Source organism: Mustela nigripes, chromosome 16 (assembly GCF_022355385.1).
Source record: "Mustela nigripes isolate SB6536 chromosome 16, MUSNIG.SB6536, whole genome shotgun sequence".
NCBI lineage: Eukaryota > Metazoa > Chordata > Mammalia > Carnivora > Mustelidae > Mustela > Mustela nigripes.
In genome coordinates this window covers 11,180,362-11,203,749 of record NC_081572.1, presented here as the reverse complement: position 1 = coordinate 11,203,749, position 23,388 = coordinate 11,180,362, and the positions used below count along the sequence as shown (strand labels likewise).

The following is a 23,388-nucleotide window of genomic DNA, read 5'->3' as shown; positions in this document are numbered from 1 at the left end:
CTCCTCCGGGGCCTGGAAAAGGCAGGAATCTCCCCACCCCGGCCCCGCGTCCTCCCCCGGCGGGGGCCGCCGGGCGGAGTCGCCCACCTGTCATCCGAGACGCCCCACGTGGGGCGGCCCGGCTGGGGGGGAGGGAGGGGGTGGGGGTTGAAAAGGGAGGGAGAGACCGAGGCCGAGGCGGCGAGGGTGGGGGGAAGGCCGGAGCGCGAGCGGGGCGGAGCGGAGCGAGGCGTGGAGGCCCGGGGCCGGGGAGGGAGAGCCGGGGGCTCCCACAGCCGCGCCGAGAAGGGGCGAAGAGCGGAGGGAGAATCAAGGGGACCCGCGGCGTCCAGGGCGGGACTGGTAAGGGGGCAGCGCCGGGCTGGAGAGAGCGGAATGGATGACAGGCGGCCGAGAGCAAGGGGCTGAGAACAGGGACGGGGTTAGAGGGAAAGAAGAGCAGAAGAACGATTCCAGGGCGTGGAGGGGCGGAAGGGGAGCTCGGGCCGCCGCGCCTTTAAGGTTGCCAAGGCGACGGCTCTGGCCAGAGCGAGGCGCATTGACGTCAGCAGCCGAGCGCTGATTGGCTGCGGCAGGGTCGTTTCCGGTGGAGCCGCCGCCGAGCCGCTATCGCTGAGTAGAGCTGGGCTGGGAGGGAAGCGCCGGGACAGCTCAGCTAGCCGTAGCCTCGCACCCGCTGCCCCGTGTCCGCCGCAGCCCGTCCCCAGGTGAGTGGGGTCGGTGGGGAGCCCCGACGCGCCCCGCTTCGCCACCCCGCCACCCGTTCGGGGGCGCTGGACCGATCCAAGATGGCGTCACGGGGAGCGACCTGCAGTGGGACGGCCGCACCCCCCTGCCCCTCCCCGGCCCCGGCGGGCGCCTCCCCGCGGGCCTCACGCCCCGGGCCGCGCCCCCGACCCCGAGTCCGCGGCCCCGAGGGCCCCAGGCCGCCGGGGCTGCTGCTCGGGTGCCGGGCTCACCGGCCGCCCGGGCCGTGCGCCCTCCCCGCGCTCCGCGGCGCTCGGGCCCCCGGCCCTCTGCGGCCCTCGCGCCCCGGCCGCCTCCGCCCCCGCGCGCAGCGGCCTCTGCGCTCGCCCTCCCCCATTTCCTGAAGGACATCCCTTCGATTTTACTGGAATCCGCCATCGTGTTCCCCAGCCCTGCTGGCTGGTCTTGAGACCCGGCTGTTGTCGTTTTTCTTTCTAGAGAGTGTCTCCTTGTCATCTCCAGCAGGGGCTTGGCCTCTCCTGCGTGGGGTTCCACCCCCCTCCCCCCCCCCCCCCCCCCGCCACCCCCCCCCCCCGGATTGCAGCCGGCCTCCTAAATTTGTCCCTGTTCGCCTCCCCTTTCCCGATCGGCCCCTCCCTCCCCCTTCTCCGTCCCCCCGTCTTTTCGCCACCATTGTGGCCGTCCGACTAGAGGAGGATGAAGGAAGGATAGGCCTCCCTTCTTCGCTCTGTGGCCACGACTGTGGCAGGAGTGAAGCGAAGGGCACTCTGCTGTCCTTCCTCTCGAAAAGAAGTACGTGGTACCTCTTAACCCCTGCAGCGCAGCGCAGGTGAGATACCAAACCGCGACTCTGAGAGGTTCTCAGGAGCCTGGGCTTTCCGACCGGAGGAAGGAAAAGAGAACAGTTCCTCGGGAGGACCCCAGAGGAGGTGGTCCTGGCAGGTCTGAAGGGGCTGCGCTCTGAATCAGCACGTTTCTCGAAAGTGTGCTAGGTATTTCCTCGCGTGAAATCCCTCTGCAGCTGATTCGGATCGCCGTTGAACTGACGAAAGAAAAGATCGGAGTTGTCCTCTTGGGAGTAGATACAATGCAGTGAAAGTTTGAAAGTAGTTACGTAATTTTGGGGGGGTTGGGGAGAAGCTACAATGTTGAGCTCTTTAGTTTTATGAACAAGTACGGAGTTTATCTAGGTGTATTCGATTAAAAGTATTCAGTCTGTTAAATTTGGATTAAGGGGTTCACATGATGACTGCGTTAATCTTGGGGCATTTTTTTGTTAAGGTGCTGCCTTAAGAAACCATTGTGTTCTTTTTTAATACATAATTTTGTTTCAAACAAAAAGCCAATTTCACTTCTTAGACACGGTTCTCTCATTTCTACCAGCACAAAACCTGATCTTTGAACGGTTTCTCTGATCAGTTGAATAAATGTATTGGTATTCGGGAAATACGTCTGAGTATTTTGAAGCATAAAAGGTCTGATTTATCATTGTTGTTGGTGGGCTTTGGTATTTGAAATGCAGAAAATTCTACTGAAGTGGATTATTAGTTCATAGGATTGTCTGACCTGGAAAAGTGTCTGGTATAAATCCAAAGTAAATGAAGCTTTTTTTTTTTTTTTTTTTTGATTGTATATTTTTGAAGTAGCATGATTCTTTTTCTGTGACTTTTAGTTTAGTTGCTTGTCAGGGAGCTACAGACTTTCTCATGGTCATTTAGTCTGTTATCACCTTTATCATGAAAGTTGTCAAAACAAAATGAGTAACAGTGTAGCACTTTGGCTTTTGACCCTGGTATTTTATATCTTTTTTCTTTCAAATTTACAATTTCATCTCTGATTTTGAGTGCATTGTATTTCGAAAAGACTGATGCGTATTGAATTCAGTTAGGGGGAGAGGACCTCACTTTTATTTTCTAATCTCAGTTGCTTAATAATAAGGAGTTGCAAGGAAGGTAATTTATGACTGTTAAATTATTATGTTTTTAATTCCAGGGTAAAGTCTGCTGCTCACTCTTCTATTTTTACATCAAGGTAGTTTGAATCCTCTAAAATTCATTAAATGCAATTTATCTGTTGACTCTTCATGTAAGTTTAAAATTTAACCTATTCTAGCATTTTTCTGTCCAGTTGAAGAAAATGTTTTGACATTTACCTCTCCAAATCTTTTATGATTTTTACTTGGTAAGGTTTTTTTGTTTGCTTTGTTTTATTTATTTTTTTTTCCCGTTAAGGATTTTTTTCTCTTACCAGTGTGTTAGTGCAATGTTATTTAGGGCTGGAATTTTATAGAAGTGTCTGGAATAAAAGGCTGCTTTTATTGGGGGTTCCTTTTTTGTTTTTAAAATTTTTGATTATGCTTGTAGTTGGCTAATCAGATCCTTTGCTCCAGTGGTTTGCTGGGTGACAGTAGGACACTCCCCCAGGATAGGAGGTACATACAGGGAATGTCAGATGCTCTTCATTGTGCTTACTTGCTTTCACTTAGAGCCAGCTTGTGAGCCCTTGTAATTCTCAGTCCTGTTTACCATTTACACACTTCCTACGTCATCATGATTTCTTTTGCAGGGGGAGAACTGAATGAAATTCCCTTAAGGGCCTCACTCCTCAGCAGTTCACCTCTGCAGGGGATAGTGGCTCATACTTCCTCCCAGGAGCTCAGGTTCTTGCCTTTTACTGTTGCTTCCTGCAGAACCCAAGTGAAACCCTTCTTTGGGAGAATGCTGTTTTCCCAAGTATTTTATTCCTGAGCCCCCACTTCCTGTGTTAGGAAAAAAAAAATCTTCTTAATCAGTTGGCTGATGAATTTATTAAGCCAAAGGCCAAATTGGCATTTGCTCTTTATAAATAGTTCACACAAGCATATGTGTGTTTCTTCCTTGTAGAGAACCATGGCGTCTGGCAGCACCACCGCCAGCGAGGAGGAGCGCAGCCTCCGGGAATGCGAGCTCTATGTCCAGAAGCACAACATTCAGGCGCTGCTCAAGGATTCTATTGTGCAGTTGTGCACTGCCCGACCTGAGAGACCCATGGCATTCCTCAGGGAATACTTTGAGAGGCTGGAGAAGGTAAAAATAAATGCTGGGAGAAGATGACCCTGGCAATTGTTAAACGTGATGCTGTAGAATGTTGTTAATCTGTACCATTTGGCAGAAAAGAATTCTGACCAAATAGGAAATCTGAAACAGAATTTCCAAAAAGAAATGCAGTTAAGGCATTTGTAGTGACTTTTAACTTTGTGATCAATAGAATTTATCAGAAAACAAACCCATATGCTAAGTTTAGTTGGGTAACAGAGGGCTTCTGCATGTAGTTCCTTGTAACTATTTTAATCCATAAAATTGATTAAAATAACTAATTAGATACAATTGACCAGAAGTAGCAGTTGTATGACAAGAAATTCTACAGTACTTGAAAGCAGTGAATGCTTCAGCAAAACAAGTAAACTGGGTAAACCTTATCTCACCTTTTAAAACCAATGTAATGAAGCATTTGAGTCCAGTTTCTGACTGATACATCAGAAATTCTGAATTAGAGATGTCCATATTAGTACAGATACCAATTTATCTCAGATGAGTCCACTCTAAGGCAGAGACGTTAAGATTGATGGTTGTCAGAATTTTACTTTATTTACAATTTGGGTCAGGACGTGATTCCTCTTGAAAAAAAATTAATTCAGTTTTTATTCTTTGTTCATCCTCATTGTGTGTATGTCACTGTGACCTAAGCATATAGCTTAAGCTTTTCTAAGCAAAATGATAATCAAGAGCAATGCTTCAATTCACTTCCCTTAAGAAATGATGAATGAGAAAGTCTGGAATGTTAAATGTTTTGAGTAGTTTGATTTGTTTTTTTGTGAATCAACAAGATGAAGTTTTGATGTGGTTCATAATAATTGTGAACCAATAGGGATGCATTTCTTAGGTATATGATCATTAATTATCTAATTGTATAATAGAAATGTTTGTAATACATCCGCTCTGTTTGGACAATCTTTTAAGTAGCGTACTTTATTACTGAAAGAATCTGTTTATACTGGGATTTAAAAAATGTTTGATAGCTCCCTGATCAGACATTTGCTACTGTTTTCTTGAAAAGCTGTTTGTTAAAATTGGTGTTTAGTAAATGATTAAAATAATTAACAACAAAAAACAACTATTCAGCCCCCATAAATATAGCCTTGCTGTCTTAGAATTGTGGTAGAAAGTCTGTTTTTCTCCTTTTTAAGCAATTTCCAAATAGTTAGTGAAATACTGTAGAGCCAGGCTGCAGTGGGCGTTCCCTGTTTTGAAATAAAGTGTGTTCCTGGAGATCTGGTCCTGAAATGGGTCACTGTAAGGTGATCCCTCTTCCTTTCGGACATCAATAGAAACCATTAAATGAGGGAATGAAGTTGGTGAGACATTAAGTGTGTGTCTTTTTATAGGGAGTGTTGAATGTGTGGTGCTAGTTTCAAAGCCTGGGCTTAACTAATGCTGTTTAAGCACTAACCAGCAGGGAAGGCAAGAAATCATTATTAAATAGTTTTTTTGCGCATGGGATTTTTACATTTAACGTATTTTATTTGGCTTCCCTACCTTTTTAACAAAAGTCAGAGCTGAACATACTCTTTCCTGTAACTCCAGGATCTTGATTCACTCGCGCACATTCCTTTAGCGGGGCTTGAATGTTGCTATCTGGGCTTTCAAGCAACCAGATTTTTAGCTTTTCAGCAGATCATTGTTCTGTACATTAGGTGTTAGGTGTATATGTCTGAAAATATACAATCACGTTCTTGTCCCCTCCTTTCCTGTGTTAGCCATGGGTCATGTACCCTCAGCTACTCAATGAGAACTGTGCCAAAAGAGTCACAGTTGGTCCATTGAAAGTGTCTGCATTTTGCTTTAGGCTTTCTCCTGGAATTTAAATTCTCATTTCCTCATATATTGGCACTTTGCCTGTCTGATAGATCAGAGGAATTTTAATAGCTGTGTCCACTGAGTGGCTCCTATGGGCCAGGTACTGTCTGAAGTGCTTTGCATACACACATACTCATTATTTTAAATGTGTGAGGTAGGTGATCACCACCATTTTGAGAGGTAGCAGTTAAAACTAAGAAATGAAGTAATGTGGTTGTGGTCTTGCGGTGTAGAGTTAGACCTTGTGGCAGCATACAGGCACCCCCCCCCCCCGCCCCCCAGTGGCTCACTACAAAAGATCTTATTTCTGTATCACGTGTAGCCCTTCTGGGCTCAGCCCATCCTGTCTTCTTGACTCCACAGGTCTTGTTCTGGGGCTGAGTGGAAGGAGCAGTCGCTCTATAGAGCACGCTGTTGTCAAGGCAGGGAAGGACCTGAAGCTCAAGGGGGCAGACCGTAGAAGGGGACAGTGTGGCATGTCTGCTTATATTCCATGGCCAAGGCAAGTCATATGGCCAAGCCCCAAGTCCATTTGGAAGTTTATTTCATCTGCAGGGTAGAGTGGAATGGCAGTGGCAGAGAGGGAACGAGTAATTGTTGAGAACATGTTAAGTGAGTGTTGAGGGGAGTGTGAACTTAGAACTCGAGAACTTCAGAAGTGCCGGTGTCTAGTTTGTTTGTGTCTAGTGTTTTTTGTTTTTTGTTTTTTTTATTGCTTTTGTTTTAATAAGTGGGACAACTAAAGAGGGAAGAGACTGACAGCCGAATGACAACAGCAAGAAAAAGGATATAAAAATGTATCATAATCTGTACTAGAATGTGCTCTCAGTTAATGGCTCTGAGTGGTCAAGATGAGGTTGTATCTGATTGCCGTTTAAAGATAATCCATGAAACAGTTAAAAATCACCATGCTTTCAGTACTTGAAAATTATTTTAAAAATTCACTTAGGTGTAGTTCCAAATGAGATGTTATTTGTATAATTTTTCATGATATTTTTATGAAATGCCAATGCCTGGTTTTGAGGGATAGAGTGTGTTTTACTTATGGTCTTAAACTAAATTTGGGGAAACTGGATTTTTACAGCTATAGCTACAGTTTTAGAGTATGAAATGGGAGAATCTTACTGGTGTTGGCATCACCAACATTGGAAAATGAAGTGAGTTTTCTGAAAAATGTATTTCAAAATATTGGTTACATATTTGCTCATGGTTCAGAATTTTACAGGTACAAAGGGTATGACAATTAAATAGAATGGAATATATGCAATATACTGCATTTTCTATTTAACTGTGTGTTAACATAGCATATAATATGTAAGATATGTTTTATATATGTACAAATTATACATTATTATATAATAATATATAAAATATTTTTAAAAAAGTCTCCTTCCCACTCCATTGTCTTCCTTGAATATAGCCAGTTTTCCATAGATTATATAAAGGCATTTACCTACAAATTCAGTTATAAAAGAGCTGCTTACTTTCCCAACAGGTGCATGGCATTCCATTGTATGGGTAGACTATAGTTTATTTAATCACTCCTCTGAAGATCATTTTGTTTCTACTGTTTTACTATTATAAACAACGATATGATGAATAACTTTGTACGTATCTTTCCATATCTTGAAATAAATTTCCAGAAGTAGAATTAACGGATTATTTGGTCAAAAAGTAGACTCAGGCATGCCTGGGTGGCTTTAATTTGTTAAGTGTGTGCCTTCTGCTCAGGTCACGATTCCAGGAACCTGGGATTGAGCCCTGCATCCGGCTTCCTGATCCGTGGAGAGCCCCCCTCTCCCTGTCCCTCAGCCTTTCCCCTCTGCTTGTGTGCCCCGCGCCTGCTCACTCTCTATAAATGAAAATAAATATCTTTTAAAAAAAGAAGTCAATGCATTTGTAATTAAGTAGACAAATGTATTAACTGTTTCATTATATGTTTTTCTTATGGTGGTTTCTTTTTCTTAATTTGAAAATTAGAAAATCCAGAGAAAAGAGAAAAATAAATCCAAACCTTCCTTCCAGAAAAGAATAAAAATCAGGCATGATTTTACTAATAGAAACTAACATCATTAATACCTTAATGGTTATCATCCTAGGCTTTGTTCCTGCATGTATAAGTTCTTTTCTTTGTCTTGATGCCTAAAGCAGGGCTAAATACCATGTAGGAGAAAAAGTAAGCATCTTAATTTCTTTTATTATTATTACAAGTTTTTTTTTAAAAAGACTATTAGAGAGAGTGCTTGTGCACAAACCAGCGGAGGGGTGGAGAGAAAGGGGAACCGATTTTGTGGCCGAGCAGGGAGCCCACATGAGGGGCTCGGCCTCACGACCGGGAGATTATGACCTGAACCAAAACCAAGAGTCTGATGCTTAACTGAGAACCCAGGCACCCTTCTTTTAATTTAAAAGAAATTAAAAAAAAATTTTTTTTTGTCAAAACGTTTTCTGAAATTATCAGTGAATGCTAGTAAGTTCATTTAGAATTTGAAAGATGGTTTAGAAATTCTGGAGAATGAGTTAAGTGAATGAGCGTATAGTAGAGAACATAATCTTATTTATAGGAGGCACAATAACCCGTTCTTTACTGCAGAGTTAAGAGGGATTTCTAAGCCCTAGATCTGAAAAAGAAGAATGTTAGAGTTTATTTCAGTTTTTATATGAATTGGTTTAATGAGTTCGAAGACAACTAAACTTCTCTTGGTTTTAATTTTGTCATAAACTCTGATAATAAGAAGGCTTCCAGTTCTCTAGGAGAAGTATTGGTAGATCTAATCTTATTTAAATTCTTGGTTACCATCACATCATTTCATTGTTTGTTTCTCTTTGAGACTCCAGCAAGAATATAAATTCCACAGGCTTAGGACTCTTTCCTGTTAGTTTTGACAATATTTTCCTAGCATATACTTGACATGGCAGATCTAGAGACTTCTTCCTGAGTTAATGAAATAATCCAGTAACCCCAACATTCTTCTATCACTTTGCTGTAGCTTAGTGGTTATTTCTAGGTAATATGCTTCTTGTGTGTGTGTGTGTGTGTGTGTGTGTGGTATGTGTATGTTTGGGGGGGGGTGGTTCATGCTTCATGCTGTCTGTAGCAGCATACAAAACCCCCAAGATTTTGTTTTCAGTTTTGTTACTATTATGTACATTATAAAGCCTTGTTGTCAATCTGTTACCATAACAAGTGTCCCATTTTTTATTTGTGGGTTGAGTCTGTATTAATGGCTTTTCATTAAAAAGTACAGTATCTGTTACTGTCTGAGGAAACAGTATGTCCTTTCAGAGTATCTCTTTTCAAACTTGACTCACTGTTTTTGCATTTGGAATTGGTATTTCCCGCTTTCACATCGGTAACAGAGGAAGAGCTTTGAAGTGATGGACATTGGTTCTTACTGTGATAGGAGAATACCAGGTTTACATCCTGAATGATCTTGTTTTATAAGCTGGCAATGTTTTTGTTTTGTTTTTTGTTTTTTGTTTTTTTCAGGAGGAGGCAAAACAGATTCAGAATCTGCAGAAAGCCAGCTCCCGTGCGGATTCGAGGGAGGATGAAATCTCTCCTCCTCCGCCGAACCCCGTGGTTAAGGGCCGGAGGCGCCGCGGTGCTATCAGCGCGGAAGTGTACACGGAGGAAGATGCCGCATCCTACGTTAGGAAGGTAGGCTTGCCGCCCTCGCCCTGGGGAGGCTTGCCCAGGACCCCGTGGTCTCAGCTGACCTCCGTGGGTGAATGCAAGTGCTGTTTTGAAGAGTAAAGCGTGGACAGGATGGGCTGTGCTTCACGCTTCACAGTTCTTGGGTACTGGCGAACAGGCTTGCTGTAATAACGTGCTGTCCGAGCAAGTGACTAACGGTGATGGTCAGACAGTGAGTAATGGCGTTTGGGGGGTTTCCCTTTCCATGTGAGGTTGCAGTAGAAGAAGCAGGCAGTACTCTTTTTTTCTCTTGAGTCCTGGTTGGTTTTTTGACATCCTATAATTCATGTTGTGACTTTTTTTTAACCGTTTATCATCTAAGTTTCATTCTTTTGACTCTGCTTTAGAGTTAGCCATCCATTTCGAGTTACGGTGTTAAGTCAAATGGGGAAGAGAATTGTGCTGGCAAGAGGCTTACGAAACTAGTAGTACGTGATCACGGTTAAGAAATGGCTAAGTGTCATAAAATGCTTAGTGCTGCTGCAGAATAGTCACCTTGGTTAAGGTGCCGATGGTTTGTTTATTTGTTGACTGGAACCCAAACATCAGCCTTTAAATACAGGCTTGGTTGTAGGCAAGGGGATTAATTAGTCAATATTTATTGAGTACTTTAATATTTAATAAAGTACTTTAATATTGAATAAAGTATCGAGTACTTTATAGATCAAAGATATTACAAGTGTGTTGTGTTAAATACTTAACACAAAGTGGAGTTGTTTAAATACCGTAATGTATCTTGACATTCAGTTGAAATGCATGTTCAAACATGCTCTGCTTTTGATTTATGGAATTGTTACTGGACCTTCTTTTCTAGGTTATACCAAAAGATTATAAGACGATGGCTGCTTTGGCCAAAGCCATTGAGAAGAATGTGCTCTTTTCTCATCTTGATGATAATGAGAGAAGGTATGTGCAGGTTCTTTTTATTTCAGTACAGTGGTGGCCCCACACTAGTCGCATCATTGTTGCAAGTTTTAAGACTCTTAATAATTGTTTTCCTGAGGACAGTCCAGGCTGAAAATCTGGACGCTTTAAGTCTAAAGTTAATATTTGCAATCTGTAGAAGACGCAGATGGGGTCTAACTTGAGGCCTTCTCTCTCTTGCAGTGATATTTTTGATGCCATGTTTCCGGTTTCCTTTATTGCTGGAGAGACTGTTATTCAGCAAGGTAAGGGCTTAGTGCCTCCCCTGTGTCCTGTAGTGCTGTGGGAAGTTGGTATTCCTCCTTCAGTCTACCATTTTCTTCTGTCTTAATACTACTGGGTTTTCCTATTTTTATTTCTTTCCTTTTTTTTTTTTTTCTGTGAGTATAGTTGACACACAGTGTTATTTTAGTTTCAGGTGTGCAACTTAGTGGTTTGACAAGTTTATACATGATGCTGTGTTCACCGCATTTATAGTATCATCTGTTCCTTTATCAGTATTATAGTATTGTTGATTGTATTCCTTATGCTGTCTCTTTTATTTGTATGATTTATTCATTCCTTAACTGGAAGCCTGTACCTCCCACTCCCCTTCACCCATTTGCCCAACCCCCCACTACCTTTCTCTTCTGGCAACCATCAGTTTGTTCTCTATTTATGGGCCTGATTCTGCTTTTTGATTGTTTATTCATTTGTAGGTGTGTGTGTTTGCTTTTGGTTTTTTCTTTTTTTAAAATCCCGCTTAGGAGTGGAATCATGTGGTATTTATCTTTCTCAGTCTGACTTATTTTGCTTAGCATAGTACCCTTTGGGTCCATCCATGCTGTTTAATATGGCACCATCTCATCCATTTTTATGGTTGTATAATATTTCATTGTGTATATACGCCAAGTTTTCCTAGTCCATTCATCTATTGATGGCCGCTTCGGTTACTTCCGTATCTTGGTTATTGTAAACAGAGCTACAGTAAATAATAGGGGTCCATATATCTTTTCAAATTAGTGTTTTCATTTTTTTCTGGTTAATACCCAATAGTGGGATTATTGGATTATATGGTATTTCTATTTATAGTTTTTTTTTTTTTAAGATTTTATTTATTTATTTATTTATTTGTCAGAGCGCGCGTGCTCGCACGCTGCGCGAGCGAGTACACAGGCAGGCAGAGCAGAGAAGCAGGCTCCCTGCTGAGCAAGGAGCCCAATGCGGGACTCGATCCCAGGACCCTGGGATCATGACCTGAGCCAAAGGCAGCAGCTTAACCGACTGAGCCACCCAGGCATCCCTAATTTTTTGAGAAACGTCCATACCTTTTAAAATAGTGGCTGTACCAATTTATATTTCCCCCAACAGTGCAGTGATATTGTGTCATCTGCAACGAGGGGTCCTTTTTCTCTGCATCCTCCCCAGCACTTCTTATTTCTTGTCATTTTGATTTTAGCTGTTATAACTGGTATTAGGTGAAACTTCCTTGTGGTTTTGATTTGTATTTCCCTGATGATTAGTGATGTTGAACATCTTTTCATGAGCCTATTGTTCATGTATATGTCTTTGGGAGAATGTCTGTTCAGATCCCCTACCCCATTTTTTAATCAGATTGTATCTTTTTTGGTGTAGAGTTTATAAGTTCTTAATGTATTTCAGATATTAACCCTTTATTGGAAATATGATTTGCACATATCTTCTCTTGTTCGGTAGATTGTTTTTTTGTTAGTGATTTCCTTTGCTGTGCAAAAGCTTTTTATTTCGATATAGTCCCTTGCTTTAGGAGACATATCTAGAAAAATGTTGTTACAGCCAATGGTAGAGAAATTATTACCTGTATTACACTCTCTTACAGGATTTTTATGGTTTCAGATCTCACATGTAGGTCTTTAATCCATTTCGTGTTTATTTTTGTGTATGGTGTAAGAAAATGGTCCACTTTCGTTCTTTTCCATGGAGCTGTCCAGTTTTCCCAGCGTAATTTTTTGAAGAACCTGTCCTTCCCCCAGTATACATTCTCACTTCTTTTGTCATAGATCAGTTGGTCATATACTTGTGGGTTTATTTCTGGGCTCTCACTTCTGTTCTATTGATGGGTGTGTCCCTTTTTTTGCTGTACTACACTATTTGGATCACTACAGCTTTGTAGTGTATCTTGGAATCTATCTGGTATTGTGATACCTCCAGCTTTGTTGTTTTTTTCTTCAGGATTGCTTTGGTTATTTGGGATTTTCTGTGGTTCCATACAGATTTTAGTATTACTTGTTCTAGTTTTGTGAAGAATGCTGTGTTGGTATTTTGATAGGCATTATATTGAGTCTGTAGATTGCTTTGGGTGGTAGGGGCAGTTTAGCAGTGTAACTCTTCCGGTCTATGATGAAATATCTTTGTTTTTGTCATCTTCAATTTCATTCATTAGTGTTTTATAGTTTTTGGAGTATAGCTCTTTCACCTCTTTGGTTTATTCCTTGGTATTTTGTTCTTTTTTGGTGCAATTGTAAATGGTGTTTTTAAAATTTCTCTTCCGGCTTTGTTGTTACTGTGTGGAAAGGCTATTTATTTCTGGCTTTTAATTTTGTATCCTGCCACTTTACTGAATTCATTTATTACTTCTGATAGTTTTTTGTTGGCGTCTTTAGGATTTTCTGTATATAATATTGTGTCATCTGCAAATAGTGACAGTTTAAATTTCTTTACCCATATAGATGCCTCATTTGTTTTTCTTGTCTGATTGCTGTGGCTAGGACTTCCAGTACTGTGTTAGAAAAAGTGGTGAGAGTGGACATCTTTGTCGTGTTCCTGACCTTAGAGGGAAGCTGTCAGTTTTTCACCATTGAGTATGATGTTAGCTTAGCTGTGGGTTTTCATATATGGCCTTGAATATATTGAGGTATGTTCCCTGTAGAGTTCATACCTCCTCAAACTATTCCAAAAAGTAGAAGAGGAAGAAAAGCTTCCAGATACATGCTATAAGGCCAGCATTACCCTGATACCAGAACCAGACAAAGACACCACCAAAAAAGAGAACTATAGTCCAATCTCACTGAGAATGTAGTTGCAGCAATCCTAAACAAAGTAATAGCATGAAGCAATGCATTAAAAAGACTGTTCACCACAATCAGATGGATTTATTCTGTGGATGTGAGGATGGGTCAGGATTCACAAATCAATCAATATCAGCAAAATGACGAAAGTCATATCATCAAACTAAGTGATCCTATTTTTTTTAAAGTTAAAATCCTTTGAAATAAAAGGTACAATTTCCCTTAAGGACTACTATTTTTCTAATATCTGATACAGTTTTGTTTATACTAACGCTTAAAAAATATTCTTATGTTTTAATTTTGAATGTCGTGTGGGATTTCAGAACCATATGTCTTCCATATATCCTTTATATTCGTTATTAAGCACGTACAGAGTAAAATAAAGTAGGAAGTAGCAAAGCATTTGCATTCTTAATCATACAGCCCATCTATTTATAAGGTTCTGGGCCTTCTACTGATTCTTAACCTTTTTGCCCGGTATATGGACATGGATCTAACTTTATGGGTATCTGCCTGTCCCCCTCCCCACCCCAGCCTTTTAAAATGCCTTTTAAAATTTATTCTCGAATACTTTCATCATGGGTCTCCGTAATCCATGTCTTCTCCAGGTTGGTGACAGTCTGATGTTTTGTTACTTTCTGAGTTGTTTCTTGTTTTGTGGTTACAAATGACGTAGCAATTAAAATATTTGTACACATGTGGCTTTTTTTTCCCCCAGAGATATTCTTCAATAGGAGATGACTAAAAACATTGATCAGTTTTATGGCTTTAAAAACATATTGCTGGACTTTTTTTCCCCTGAAAGGTTATGTTAGTGTATAACACAGTTTCTCTCATCACCTGTATAAAATAAGTTTATTTATTATTTTATATTAACTTGGTAGTTCTAATATATGTTTCTTTAATTTATATTGCACATCTGACATTTTTACTCTCTTTTAGGTGACGAAGGTGATAACTTCTATGTGATTGATCAAGGAGAGATGGATGTAAGATTTAATAATAGCAAAAATATATTGATGATTGTAGAAGTTAATGTGCTGATATTTATTACTATTAAGAGTTTCTGAAGGGCTTGTATAACTCTTACATGTCAAATTCCATCAACATTTTTGCTAAATATTTTAATGATACAGAGAAACTTTAAACTACTGAAGATAATTTCTTTAGCTAGACATTAGTTTTTTTTTTTTTTTTTTTGGAGAGAGAAAGCATGCATGCATGCTTGAGAGTCGGGGGAGGAGGAGGGGCAGAGGGAGAGAGAGGCAGATTATGTGCCCAGCACCTATGTGGAGCTCTGTCTCACAACCCTGAGATCATGACCCAACCAGAACTCAAGAGTCAGACATTGAACCAGCAGCCACCCAGGTGCCTCTTGGTTTAAATCTTGCTGGAGTCACGGTTGAGGTGTTTGTGTGTGCTCTGTGGTAAGACAGATGAGAGAGTCTCAGTCCTACGTGGTCATTAGCTCTGAGACTTGGTATAGCTTTCTCGATTCTGTGAGTCTTGTTTACAAGTGAAATGCGGATAATAACAGCATTGCTGTCAAGGATTATTAGACAGTTCAGTGCTTCCTGCAGGTGAGATGCTTAGCACAGTTCCGTGACGCAGCACTCTGAGTGTACGTGATGGTTAATGCTGTTTACCTTTTTGTCCTCGTCATCCCTATGGGAACCTTTTTCTTATCTGGTAATTAAACCAGGTAATTCACAGACACTCTGGGTTTATTTAATTCACCCTCAAACAGCAACTGCTTTGCTATGCTTTCTCAAAACCATATATTCTATTCTTTGAAACAAAGTTCAAGATTCTGCGCCCTTAGAAAGTTTTGTGGATTTTTAATAGTCCTTTGTTTGCTGTGTATGTGGAAAAAACTCATTCTTTGTCATTTGTGTTTTAGGTCTATGTCAACAATGAATGGGCAACCAGTGTTGGGGAGGGAGGGAGCTTTGGGGAACTTGCTTTGATCTATGGAACACCTAGAGCCGCCACTGTCAAAGCAAAGACGAATGTGAAATTGTGGGGAATTGACCGAGACAGCTACAGAAGAATCCTCATGGTGAGACAGCGTGGATTTTCGCGTGCAATTTAGGATTTCAGTCTGTGTAACTGATGTTTGAGTAATATCACCAGATCTTGTAGAACGAATGTCTGGCCAGAAAAGCATAGGAAACAATTGTGTAATGGCCAGGTCCCACTTGGAGGTCTGTCCAGTTGCCGATCTTTACTTATTTGATCTTTGCGCAGAGATAGCTTGATAGGTGTTACTTCTAAGTGCATCAAGTGACTTAAAGCTAGTCAGAAGTAATCCGCTTCCCTAAACTGCCAGTGAGTTATCTGTAGTGCAGATGTCCCCTTTCACTGAAGGAGTAAACAAATAATAAAACCACTGGAATATTCTGCTGATGTAGGCAGACTTTTTGAGAACTTCTCCGTGGATTTATAGAGTAGCTGTAGATTTAAGTGCCAGCTAATGGCATGAGTCCTCTTGAGTGATTTCTGTAAATTTGCGCAGTGCCTGTCTGGCTGTTTGACAATATGCACTTGAGTGTATTCTGAATATTTGTGTTTTTGGGGAATATGTGTGGACAGTTAAATGTATACGTGCGTGTGACGACGTTGCAGAGGACGGTGTTTCCCTCTCACCTTCCCCCAGGTGTATTTAACCTCACAGATAAGACACCTAGGGTTAGGTTTGGGTGATGGCACTGTTTTTGGTGGGAGGTCTAGAAGTGGTAGCAGTTTTATTTCCTCACTTCTGTGGAGGGTTGGGGTTGTGGGGAAGAACCCTGGGCTAGAAATATGTTCAGCTATAGTCACACATATAACTTTTTTTTTTTTAAACTGATTATTTATTTGGCATTTCACTAATTGGTGATTTTAGGCACCTTCTTTGGCCATGTGCCTGATGTTATACTTTTTTTTGAGGAGGGGAGTGATGAGGGGGAAGGAACAGGTAGAGAGAGAATCCCAAGCAGGCTCCCTGCCCAGCACACAGAGCCTGACCTGGGGCTCGATCTCACAACCCCAACATTACGGCCTGAACCAAAATCAGGAGTCGGACTCGACTGAGCCATCCAGGTTCCCCAGCTTGGTGTTACTTTGAAGAATGAGATACTAAGCTTTTTATTGAGCTGAACAGAGGATTTACCATCAGCAACCAGAAGAAAAATAATCATGTATCAAGAAGCAACAGCAAGTGTTAACTTTTTTTTTAAGTTTACTTAATACTCAGTATTTATTAGCTCACAGCATTATGTGATAATTAACACATTTTTGAGATGACTTTGTTTTTTTCGTTTATAGGGAAGCACTCTGAGAAAGCGGAAGATGTATGAGGAGTTTCTTAGTAAAGTATCTATTTTAGGTGAGTTTTGGAAGATTGCACAGACAATCAGTAAATTGAAGTGTTGGTGATAGTTAAGAAGAACCTATTGCATTTCATAAAAACTGCTCTGGTTATCAAGTCACCTCCCCCCCCCCCCTTTTTTTCTTTCTTTCTTTCTTTCTTTTTTTTGCTAATAGTAATGAAAAACACATGGGATACAAAGTTGAAGTTTGACTAAGTTAGAAGTAATTTTACAGCGTTTTTAATTTGATAGTATATGACAGACCTCTTAATTAGAAATGGTGGGCCTGAGAAAAGCTTCTTGGATTTGTGTGCTCTGCATTCCTCTAGGAGAGGCAGAGAGGCTGAAAGTGTCCTCCTTTGACAGTGGACACTAGTAATCGTTCCCCCTGCGGTGTCTGTCTCTTTCCCTCCATTGGTGAGTTTATTGATAGGTTCAGGACAGTGAGTATTGCTAAGAATGCCTTTTCCCTGTAGAAAGATTAGGTGCCATTTTTTGACTTTTCTCTGAAAAAGTGCTAGAATTGTGAAGTTTAGAGTAAAGCAGGTTAACTTGAGATAATTGTATATATTTTCTTTTGTGGCCTTAGGGTGTGGTTACAACTTGTTCTTCCCTGGGAGGGGTTGTGTGCTGATTCTTAGGTAATAGCCTTCTGCCATTGTTTTGTTAGAGCAAATGGACTTTTCCCCCTTATTTTTCCTTTCTCCAAAAGGATTACATTTCGTTCGTGACTTGAGTTTCAGTTTGGCCTTTGAGAGCTGATATCACTGTCAGTTCTCCTTGTTGGCTTCATAAGTAAATTCAACTTGGGATTTAAATAGATAAGTTATTTCCGTGAACCTTTGGAATAGTACAGTTGATACTTTCACTTCTGGGTCTTGTAGGTTAGATTCGCATTGATGGTATTCATTAGGAAGACTTACTGATTACATTTTTTAAACTCCTTTACCATTGAGTGCAGTTGGTACAAATTAAAATGGCCACTGGACTACTGAAGTAAGGGTCTGAGGGTCGTCTGTAAGTAAGAGGAAGATCTGGCTGAGATTTGAGGTAATTGAAGAGAGGTCCTGTGTTTAATCTGTAACACTGGATATCGAATGGGCATGGCTGTTTGATTGATTCTCCTTGTAGTTTATTTTTTGACATTTTTAGCAGTGACAGTGTAGAGAAATTCTTTTGATTCTTGCCTTTCAGAATCTCTGGACAAGTGGGAACGTCTCACGGTAGCCGACGCACTGGAACCGGTTCAGTTTGAAGATGGGCAGAAGATTGTGGTGCAGGGAGAGCCAGGGGATGAGTTCTTCATTATTTTAGAGGTAAAGGGATCTGTGTTTGATGCTTAAAAAAAAAGAAAAGAAAAATTGTAAGAGATTTTGTAAAATTATAAAATTATAAGAGAAAAAAAGGGCCCAATTCTGATTTATAGTTTGATTTTTTTAAAAGAATACCTGACAGTTTTATTTAAAAATTATCTTTCACTTTGAAGTGGTGCTGTTTGGTTTTCTTCCAGGTCACGACATTTTATTTCATTTATTAATTTTTAAAAAGATTTTTAAAAATTTTTTTGAGAGGGAGAGAGAGGGGAGTGGGGTAGGCAGAAGCTGACTCCCTGCTGAGCAGGGAGCCTGATGTGGGGCTCCATCCCAGGACCCTGGGACCATGACCTGAGCTAAAGGCAGACACCTGATGGACTGAGCCACCTAGGCGCCCAAGTCACCACGTTTTAAATGAGTTTGAGTCAGAATTCTGGAAGGGATATTCATGAAGTAATAGCCAAATTCTGACCTACTCAGTCCTTATGCAAGCCAAATGAAACTCAGCCATGTAGCTTAACTCTTACGGATCTGTACCATCCTTGTTAAAATCCTATGTTTGGACTGTTTGGCAAACAAGGATTAAAGGCAGGTATTTCAGTTGTAATAGTTACTGTGTTTTATATCTTCACAATTCATGGAAGTGTGTAACAGTTGCTCTCGCCTGCCAAGCAGAGCCAAAGAGCAGATTTTCTGTGACAGTGGCGCAGTAGGTGCTGACGGATAATTCAGGAGTTGCCCTCTTTCTCTGGAGGGCCAGTTGGGAAGTCATCGACGCTTTTGTGAACCTTCGGGTTTGTATTGCAAAGACTCCGCTCTTGTTAGAGTGCCAAAGTGACAGACAGTGTGTAATGAATGGGTATGCTGTTCCTTGTAACATTTTATTTATAAAAACTGACCTTGGTTCTGGCCCTCTGGCCGCAGTTTGCTAACCTGAGTCTGAGCCCCCGGGGTTCCTCCGTGTGATGAGGAGACCCTCCCAGTGGGGGCTCCTGGTGTGACGCTTCGCAGTCGTCTTTTATATGGGTGGGAAGATGGAAATCGCTGCTGAATCATTTTTTTGGATTTTTAAGTTTTTTTTTAACAAAGTAGCCGGAATTGCATTGGACATTGTCACCCTGGTTTTAAAGTATTTGTTTTGCTGTTTGGTGATTGTATTGTAGGGTTCAGCTGCTGTGCTGCAGCGTCGGTCAGAAAACGAAGAGTTTGTTGAAGTGGGAAGACTCGGGCCTTCTGATTATTTCGGTATGTGGATTTCCTTGAACTAAATACATAGTTAAGTCACCTTTCAGTGAGATAGCGGTCTTCATAGTCTTTCTTAGTTTTGTTGAAGTTTATTTTTTAATCGCAGTCTCTCAGAGAGAGGTTTTGGAGTGCCTGCCTTTAACCTGTTAATACTCAAGTTACTGATTGTCTTCTGTCTACCAGGTTGTTTTTTTTTTTAAGTGCAGATGTGTGGTTTGTCCTAGTTTACTGAGTCATTAAGACAGAGAAGCCTGGCTTTCTCACTGCTGGCGGTCCGTGTCGGTGCTTACCGGCCCCGTGTCTTCTCCCCTCGCCAGGTGAGATCGCGCTCCTGATGAACCGCCCTCGCGCCGCCACGGTGGTGGCTCGTGGCCCTCTGAAGTGCGTGAAGCTGGACCGACCCAGATTCGAACGTGTTCTCGGCCCGTGCTCAGATATCCTCAAACGAAACATCCAGCAGTACAACAGTTTCGTGTCTCTGTCTGTCTGAGATCGGCCTCCTGTGCCTCCCTTTCCTCCTCCCCCACCCCCGGTCCGGGCTTCACCCCTGCAGACTGCTTTCTCTTCTTCGCAGCGCCACGTGGCCGCTGGTACCGCAGCTTCTCGTCTGTTTCTATTCAAAGTTGCTTTTATTGCACCGTTTTTAATTTGGAGCATTGATTGAATGCTCAGGCACAGTTAAATAAATAGAAAGAGTTCTGTGGAGACCTCGCTGTTACTGCTTCTCTGTGTGCAGTGTTAGTGTTCGACCTAGGCAGCGCGTGCCCTGCTTTCCGGTGAGGGCGCAGCCCTGCGCTGCGCGGAGTACCGTAGAGTAACGGTGTCCCAGTGCAAGATTTGTTTTTTTAAGTGACATGATTTTCCAGTTATCATAAGCATATTTTAGACTGTGGCCATATATGCTGTGTTTCTTTATAGAATAAATGATTTCTCATTAAGCTCTGAGGATTAGGAAAAACAGATCTGGAAAAATCTTAGTATAGTAGAAAGACATCTGCCTGTGTTTAAACTAGTTTAAGGGTGGAAAAGTGCCCATTTTTGCTAGTTATTGGATGGATAATGGTCTATTGAGTTTTGTTTTTTGTTTTTGTTTTTTTTTTTCCTCTTAAGCAGAATTTTTGTCAAGCTCATCCGCCTGGTTTTGTCTGTCTCCTGTTCGTGTTTCCTCCAATTCTGAAACGTGTGGGTGTGGCTATCTGTGCCTGCCTTTGGAGTTTGAAACCAAATCGTAGACTGCAAATACTGAGTTGTGATTTAACTGTGTCTGCCTCAGCTCAAATATTGCGATTAGACCTTTCTTTATCCAGCTAGTGCCAAATATTGATCACCAGATGCTGAATCGGGAGTGAGAATTTGAGGTCTACAGTCTAGGTTAACTTAGAGCTTTGGCTGAGTGTATGACGTCCTTCAGTTGGCTCCAGGATTCTCTCCTGTGCTCCCTGGACGCTGGCTGCCGGAGATGGAGTTGGCTGGGAGAGGGCAGGACAGATGAAACAGACGTCCCAACAGAAGAATGGAGGTGATGTTGGTGAAGGAGAAATGCCGGGGGGACAAAGTTCAGTGTTGGGGACTCTGTCCCACTAACTTCATTGGGACACGAGATTTGGGAAGAAGTGTTTTATTTTGGTTTTCCCTTTTTCCTTTTTTATGTCAGCTAGAATTTGTGGTGGTTGGGGGGTGGGGGTGGGTGTGTCTGTGTTGTTTCAGAGTGGTCTACAAGGCCATCCTGCTGAAAAGGTCTGCTTTTCTATTTAGCGTTTATTTTCTGTGGCAAACTTCTTTTGTAAAAAACTTGTTTTGAGTCTTAATTGTTTTCCAGTATTTTCCAGCCTTATCATCCTTATATGTTACATTATTCCATGTGCACCAATGATACCCAGCAGTTTATTTTTATTATTGTTGATTTTTTTTTTTTAAATTTTCAAAATTTCACTGTTCTGTAACGTTAGGCACTTTTATTTTCATTATGATTTATATATAATGTAGGGGTTATATTTGGGAGTGACTGCAAGCATTTTTTTCCATTTGTGTGCAACTGGCTCTGATTATTAATCCTCTCTCCTACCCTGTCCTGGGTCATTTAAATTGGTCGTGATTTAGTTTCATAGATTTGAACAGTTTTAGGTTGTTAATAAGTTTGGAGGATAGATCTGGGAAAGAGGTTTTATTTACATTTTAGTGTGAGATAGAAAGCCGCCTTATTACAAATTCTTTTATGTTTCAAAATAATCTATATTAAATGAGGGTTTTCTGACCTGTACTTTGTGTTTAGCTACCTTTTTCTATTTAAAAAAATTAAGAATAAAAGTTATGTTCTTATTAGCTTAAAGCTTGATTTGATCTTTGTTTAAATGCCAAAACTGTACTTAAATGAATTATTTAGAATGCCATAAATTTGCACAGTTCTCATATGTGTATATAATCATGTTCATGTATATTTAGATACATTTAATGCTTTCTAAATGAGTTTTGCTCTTAAATCATTTGGCTTGCTGTTTACTCCCTTTTGTAGTTTTTAATCTAAGGAATTTTAAGTCTAAATTTAATAATTAATCACATTTAAAGCTTTCTCTTTGTGCAATCTAAGAAAATGTGAGAAATCACAATTGGTGTAGTTTGTCTTAGTTGATATTCAGGGCTTTAGAAGTCATTATTTCTGGGCGTGGTGAGTGAATTTAAGAGACCTACTGCTCTAGAAAGTATAGATGGCCAAAGGACCATTTTGTATCGTTTCCTGGTTACTAGTCTGATTATACTGTGTGTGCTAATATACTCTATTCTTTTTGTTATAGATTGTCTTAACGGTAGGTGAAGTAATAAAAAAAGATTAAATAATTTAAATCCTTAAATGAATCAGTTTTCTTCCCCTCTTCCTTTCTTTCTTGTCTTCTGCCCCTTCACCCCCAGAAACTTTGAATCTGGTGGGCAAGAATGAAAATCAAGAGTGAATTATGGGGTTAGTGTTTTGAAAGAATGTTTGTTTTCAGTGTTTTCCAATCCATTCCAAAGAATGAATCTCAGATCCTTACCTGAAGTGTGATTGAGTTGAAGCAGATCTCTTTACTAGTAATGGAAGGAAAAGATTAAATCAGAAGCCAAAAGAGTGCCTTTTTATTCCAGATGGACTGGTTCTCTGGTCTCAGAACTTTGCCAGACTTCATGGGAGCTGTCATTTCTGGATCAGCATACTTTGTGGTTTAAATTTAATACATGCCTTTGGGTATTTTTTACGTATATTTTACATTCATGAAGTCTTACTTCTGATAGTCTTTGTATTTCTGAGATGATTAAGTTGTACTCATTAGTTAGTTGGTATTCATTCCTTCATATCCAGTGAAGTTGGAGATGTGTCGTATTCTAGAACATTCTTTAATTTGTGCTGCTTTGTAACAGATGTACTTTTGTCTGGATTTAGTAGCCCCTTCCCTTAGCTCACTGGAGGGGGGAACATTCAGAGCCACCACAGAATATAACTGAGGAGAACTTCTTCAGATTGACTGTCCTGGTTCTAATTTTATTCTCCCTAGAACTCTGGCTCACGTGGAGTTGTTTTTTGTTTTTTAATGACTTAAATATTGACATTTATTTATTTATTTTTAAATATTGACATTTTAAAATTGAAGTAGCATGATGTTTATTTCCTTAGTACTGCTTTATCTCCATAACCACAAATTAATAACTGAACATTTTTGTATTTTTGTTCCGCCCAGGCAGAGTATTTCTAAATGGGCGAGGACACCATCGAGAGGCAGTGGCCAGAACACCATTTAATGTGTCCCCCAAAGTCATGTCATACCGCTGCCAGTGAAGGCTGTAGCTAGGAGATTGTGAAAGGGAGTCTTAAAGCTCCCTTCTAACCTTGTGGAGCTTACACGTAGAAATCAATATTATTGTGTACATTTAATGTTAGAATTTGTTAACATTAAGTTCAGAGCTGTGACTTCATCCTGAGTCGACCTAAATCTCAAACCCCTAATGAGTTTAATTTTTTCGTTGTGTGACAATTTCTGCCAATTTAGCTCAAGTAGCTTTGTGATTCTCGAAGCCACCACTAGATGGAGGGTGTTTGTTTTTATCCTCTTGGTGAACTCAAAGGAGTTACAGTTCATCATCCTCACTCATGGTGTTGTCTTTGCGAATTCTGTGAATTTGTCTACCTGCTAAAACTTATTAGTAACCCCCAAATCAGTACTCGGAGCACTTTCCCTGTTCCCCACATGTGGGCGGAGC

The 23,388-nt window shown here is 40.9% G+C and overlaps 1 protein-coding gene across 5 annotated transcripts; it reads left to right on the top strand.

Annotated features, from left to right (window-relative positions):
• PRKAR1A (protein kinase cAMP-dependent type I regulatory subunit alpha) lies at positions 1-21,480 on the top strand. 5 transcript variants are annotated; one of them, XM_059380439.1, is made up of 11 exons: positions 1-21; positions 3,591-3,773; positions 9,094-9,264; positions 10,115-10,206; positions 10,408-10,469; positions 14,193-14,239; positions 15,151-15,309; positions 16,557-16,617; positions 17,795-17,916; positions 19,077-19,158; positions 19,476-21,480. In XM_059380439.1, the coding sequence occupies exons 2-11, from the start codon at positions 3,597-3,599 to the stop codon at positions 19,646-19,648; spliced, it is 1,146 nt and encodes a 381-aa protein (XP_059236422.1). In that variant the 5' UTR covers positions 1-21; positions 3,591-3,596; the 3' UTR covers positions 19,649-21,480. The 5 variants fall into 5 exon arrangements, with proteins under 5 accessions (XP_059236422.1, XP_059236424.1, XP_059236423.1 ...); XM_059380441.1 differs by lacking the exon at positions 1-21 and adding an exon at positions 225-342; XM_059380440.1 differs by lacking the exon at positions 1-21 and adding an exon at positions 550-707.
• The last annotated feature ends 1,908 nt before the right edge of the window (positions 21,481-23,388 follow it).

Bases quoted from the DNA above. Each gene is read 5' to 3' on its own strand.
- PRKAR1A (XM_059380439.1), top strand. From the start codon at position 3,597: ATGGCGTCTGGCAGCACCACCGCCAGCGAGGAGGAGCGCAGCCTCCGG. The intron at 14,240-15,150 runs GTAAGATTTAAT...TTTGTGTTTTAG, and splicing joins TTGATCAAGGAGAGATGGAT to GTCTATGTCAACAATGAATG. The intron at 15,310-16,556 runs GTGAGACAGCGT...TTTCGTTTATAG, and splicing joins GCTACAGAAGAATCCTCATG to GGAAGCACTCTGAGAAAGCG.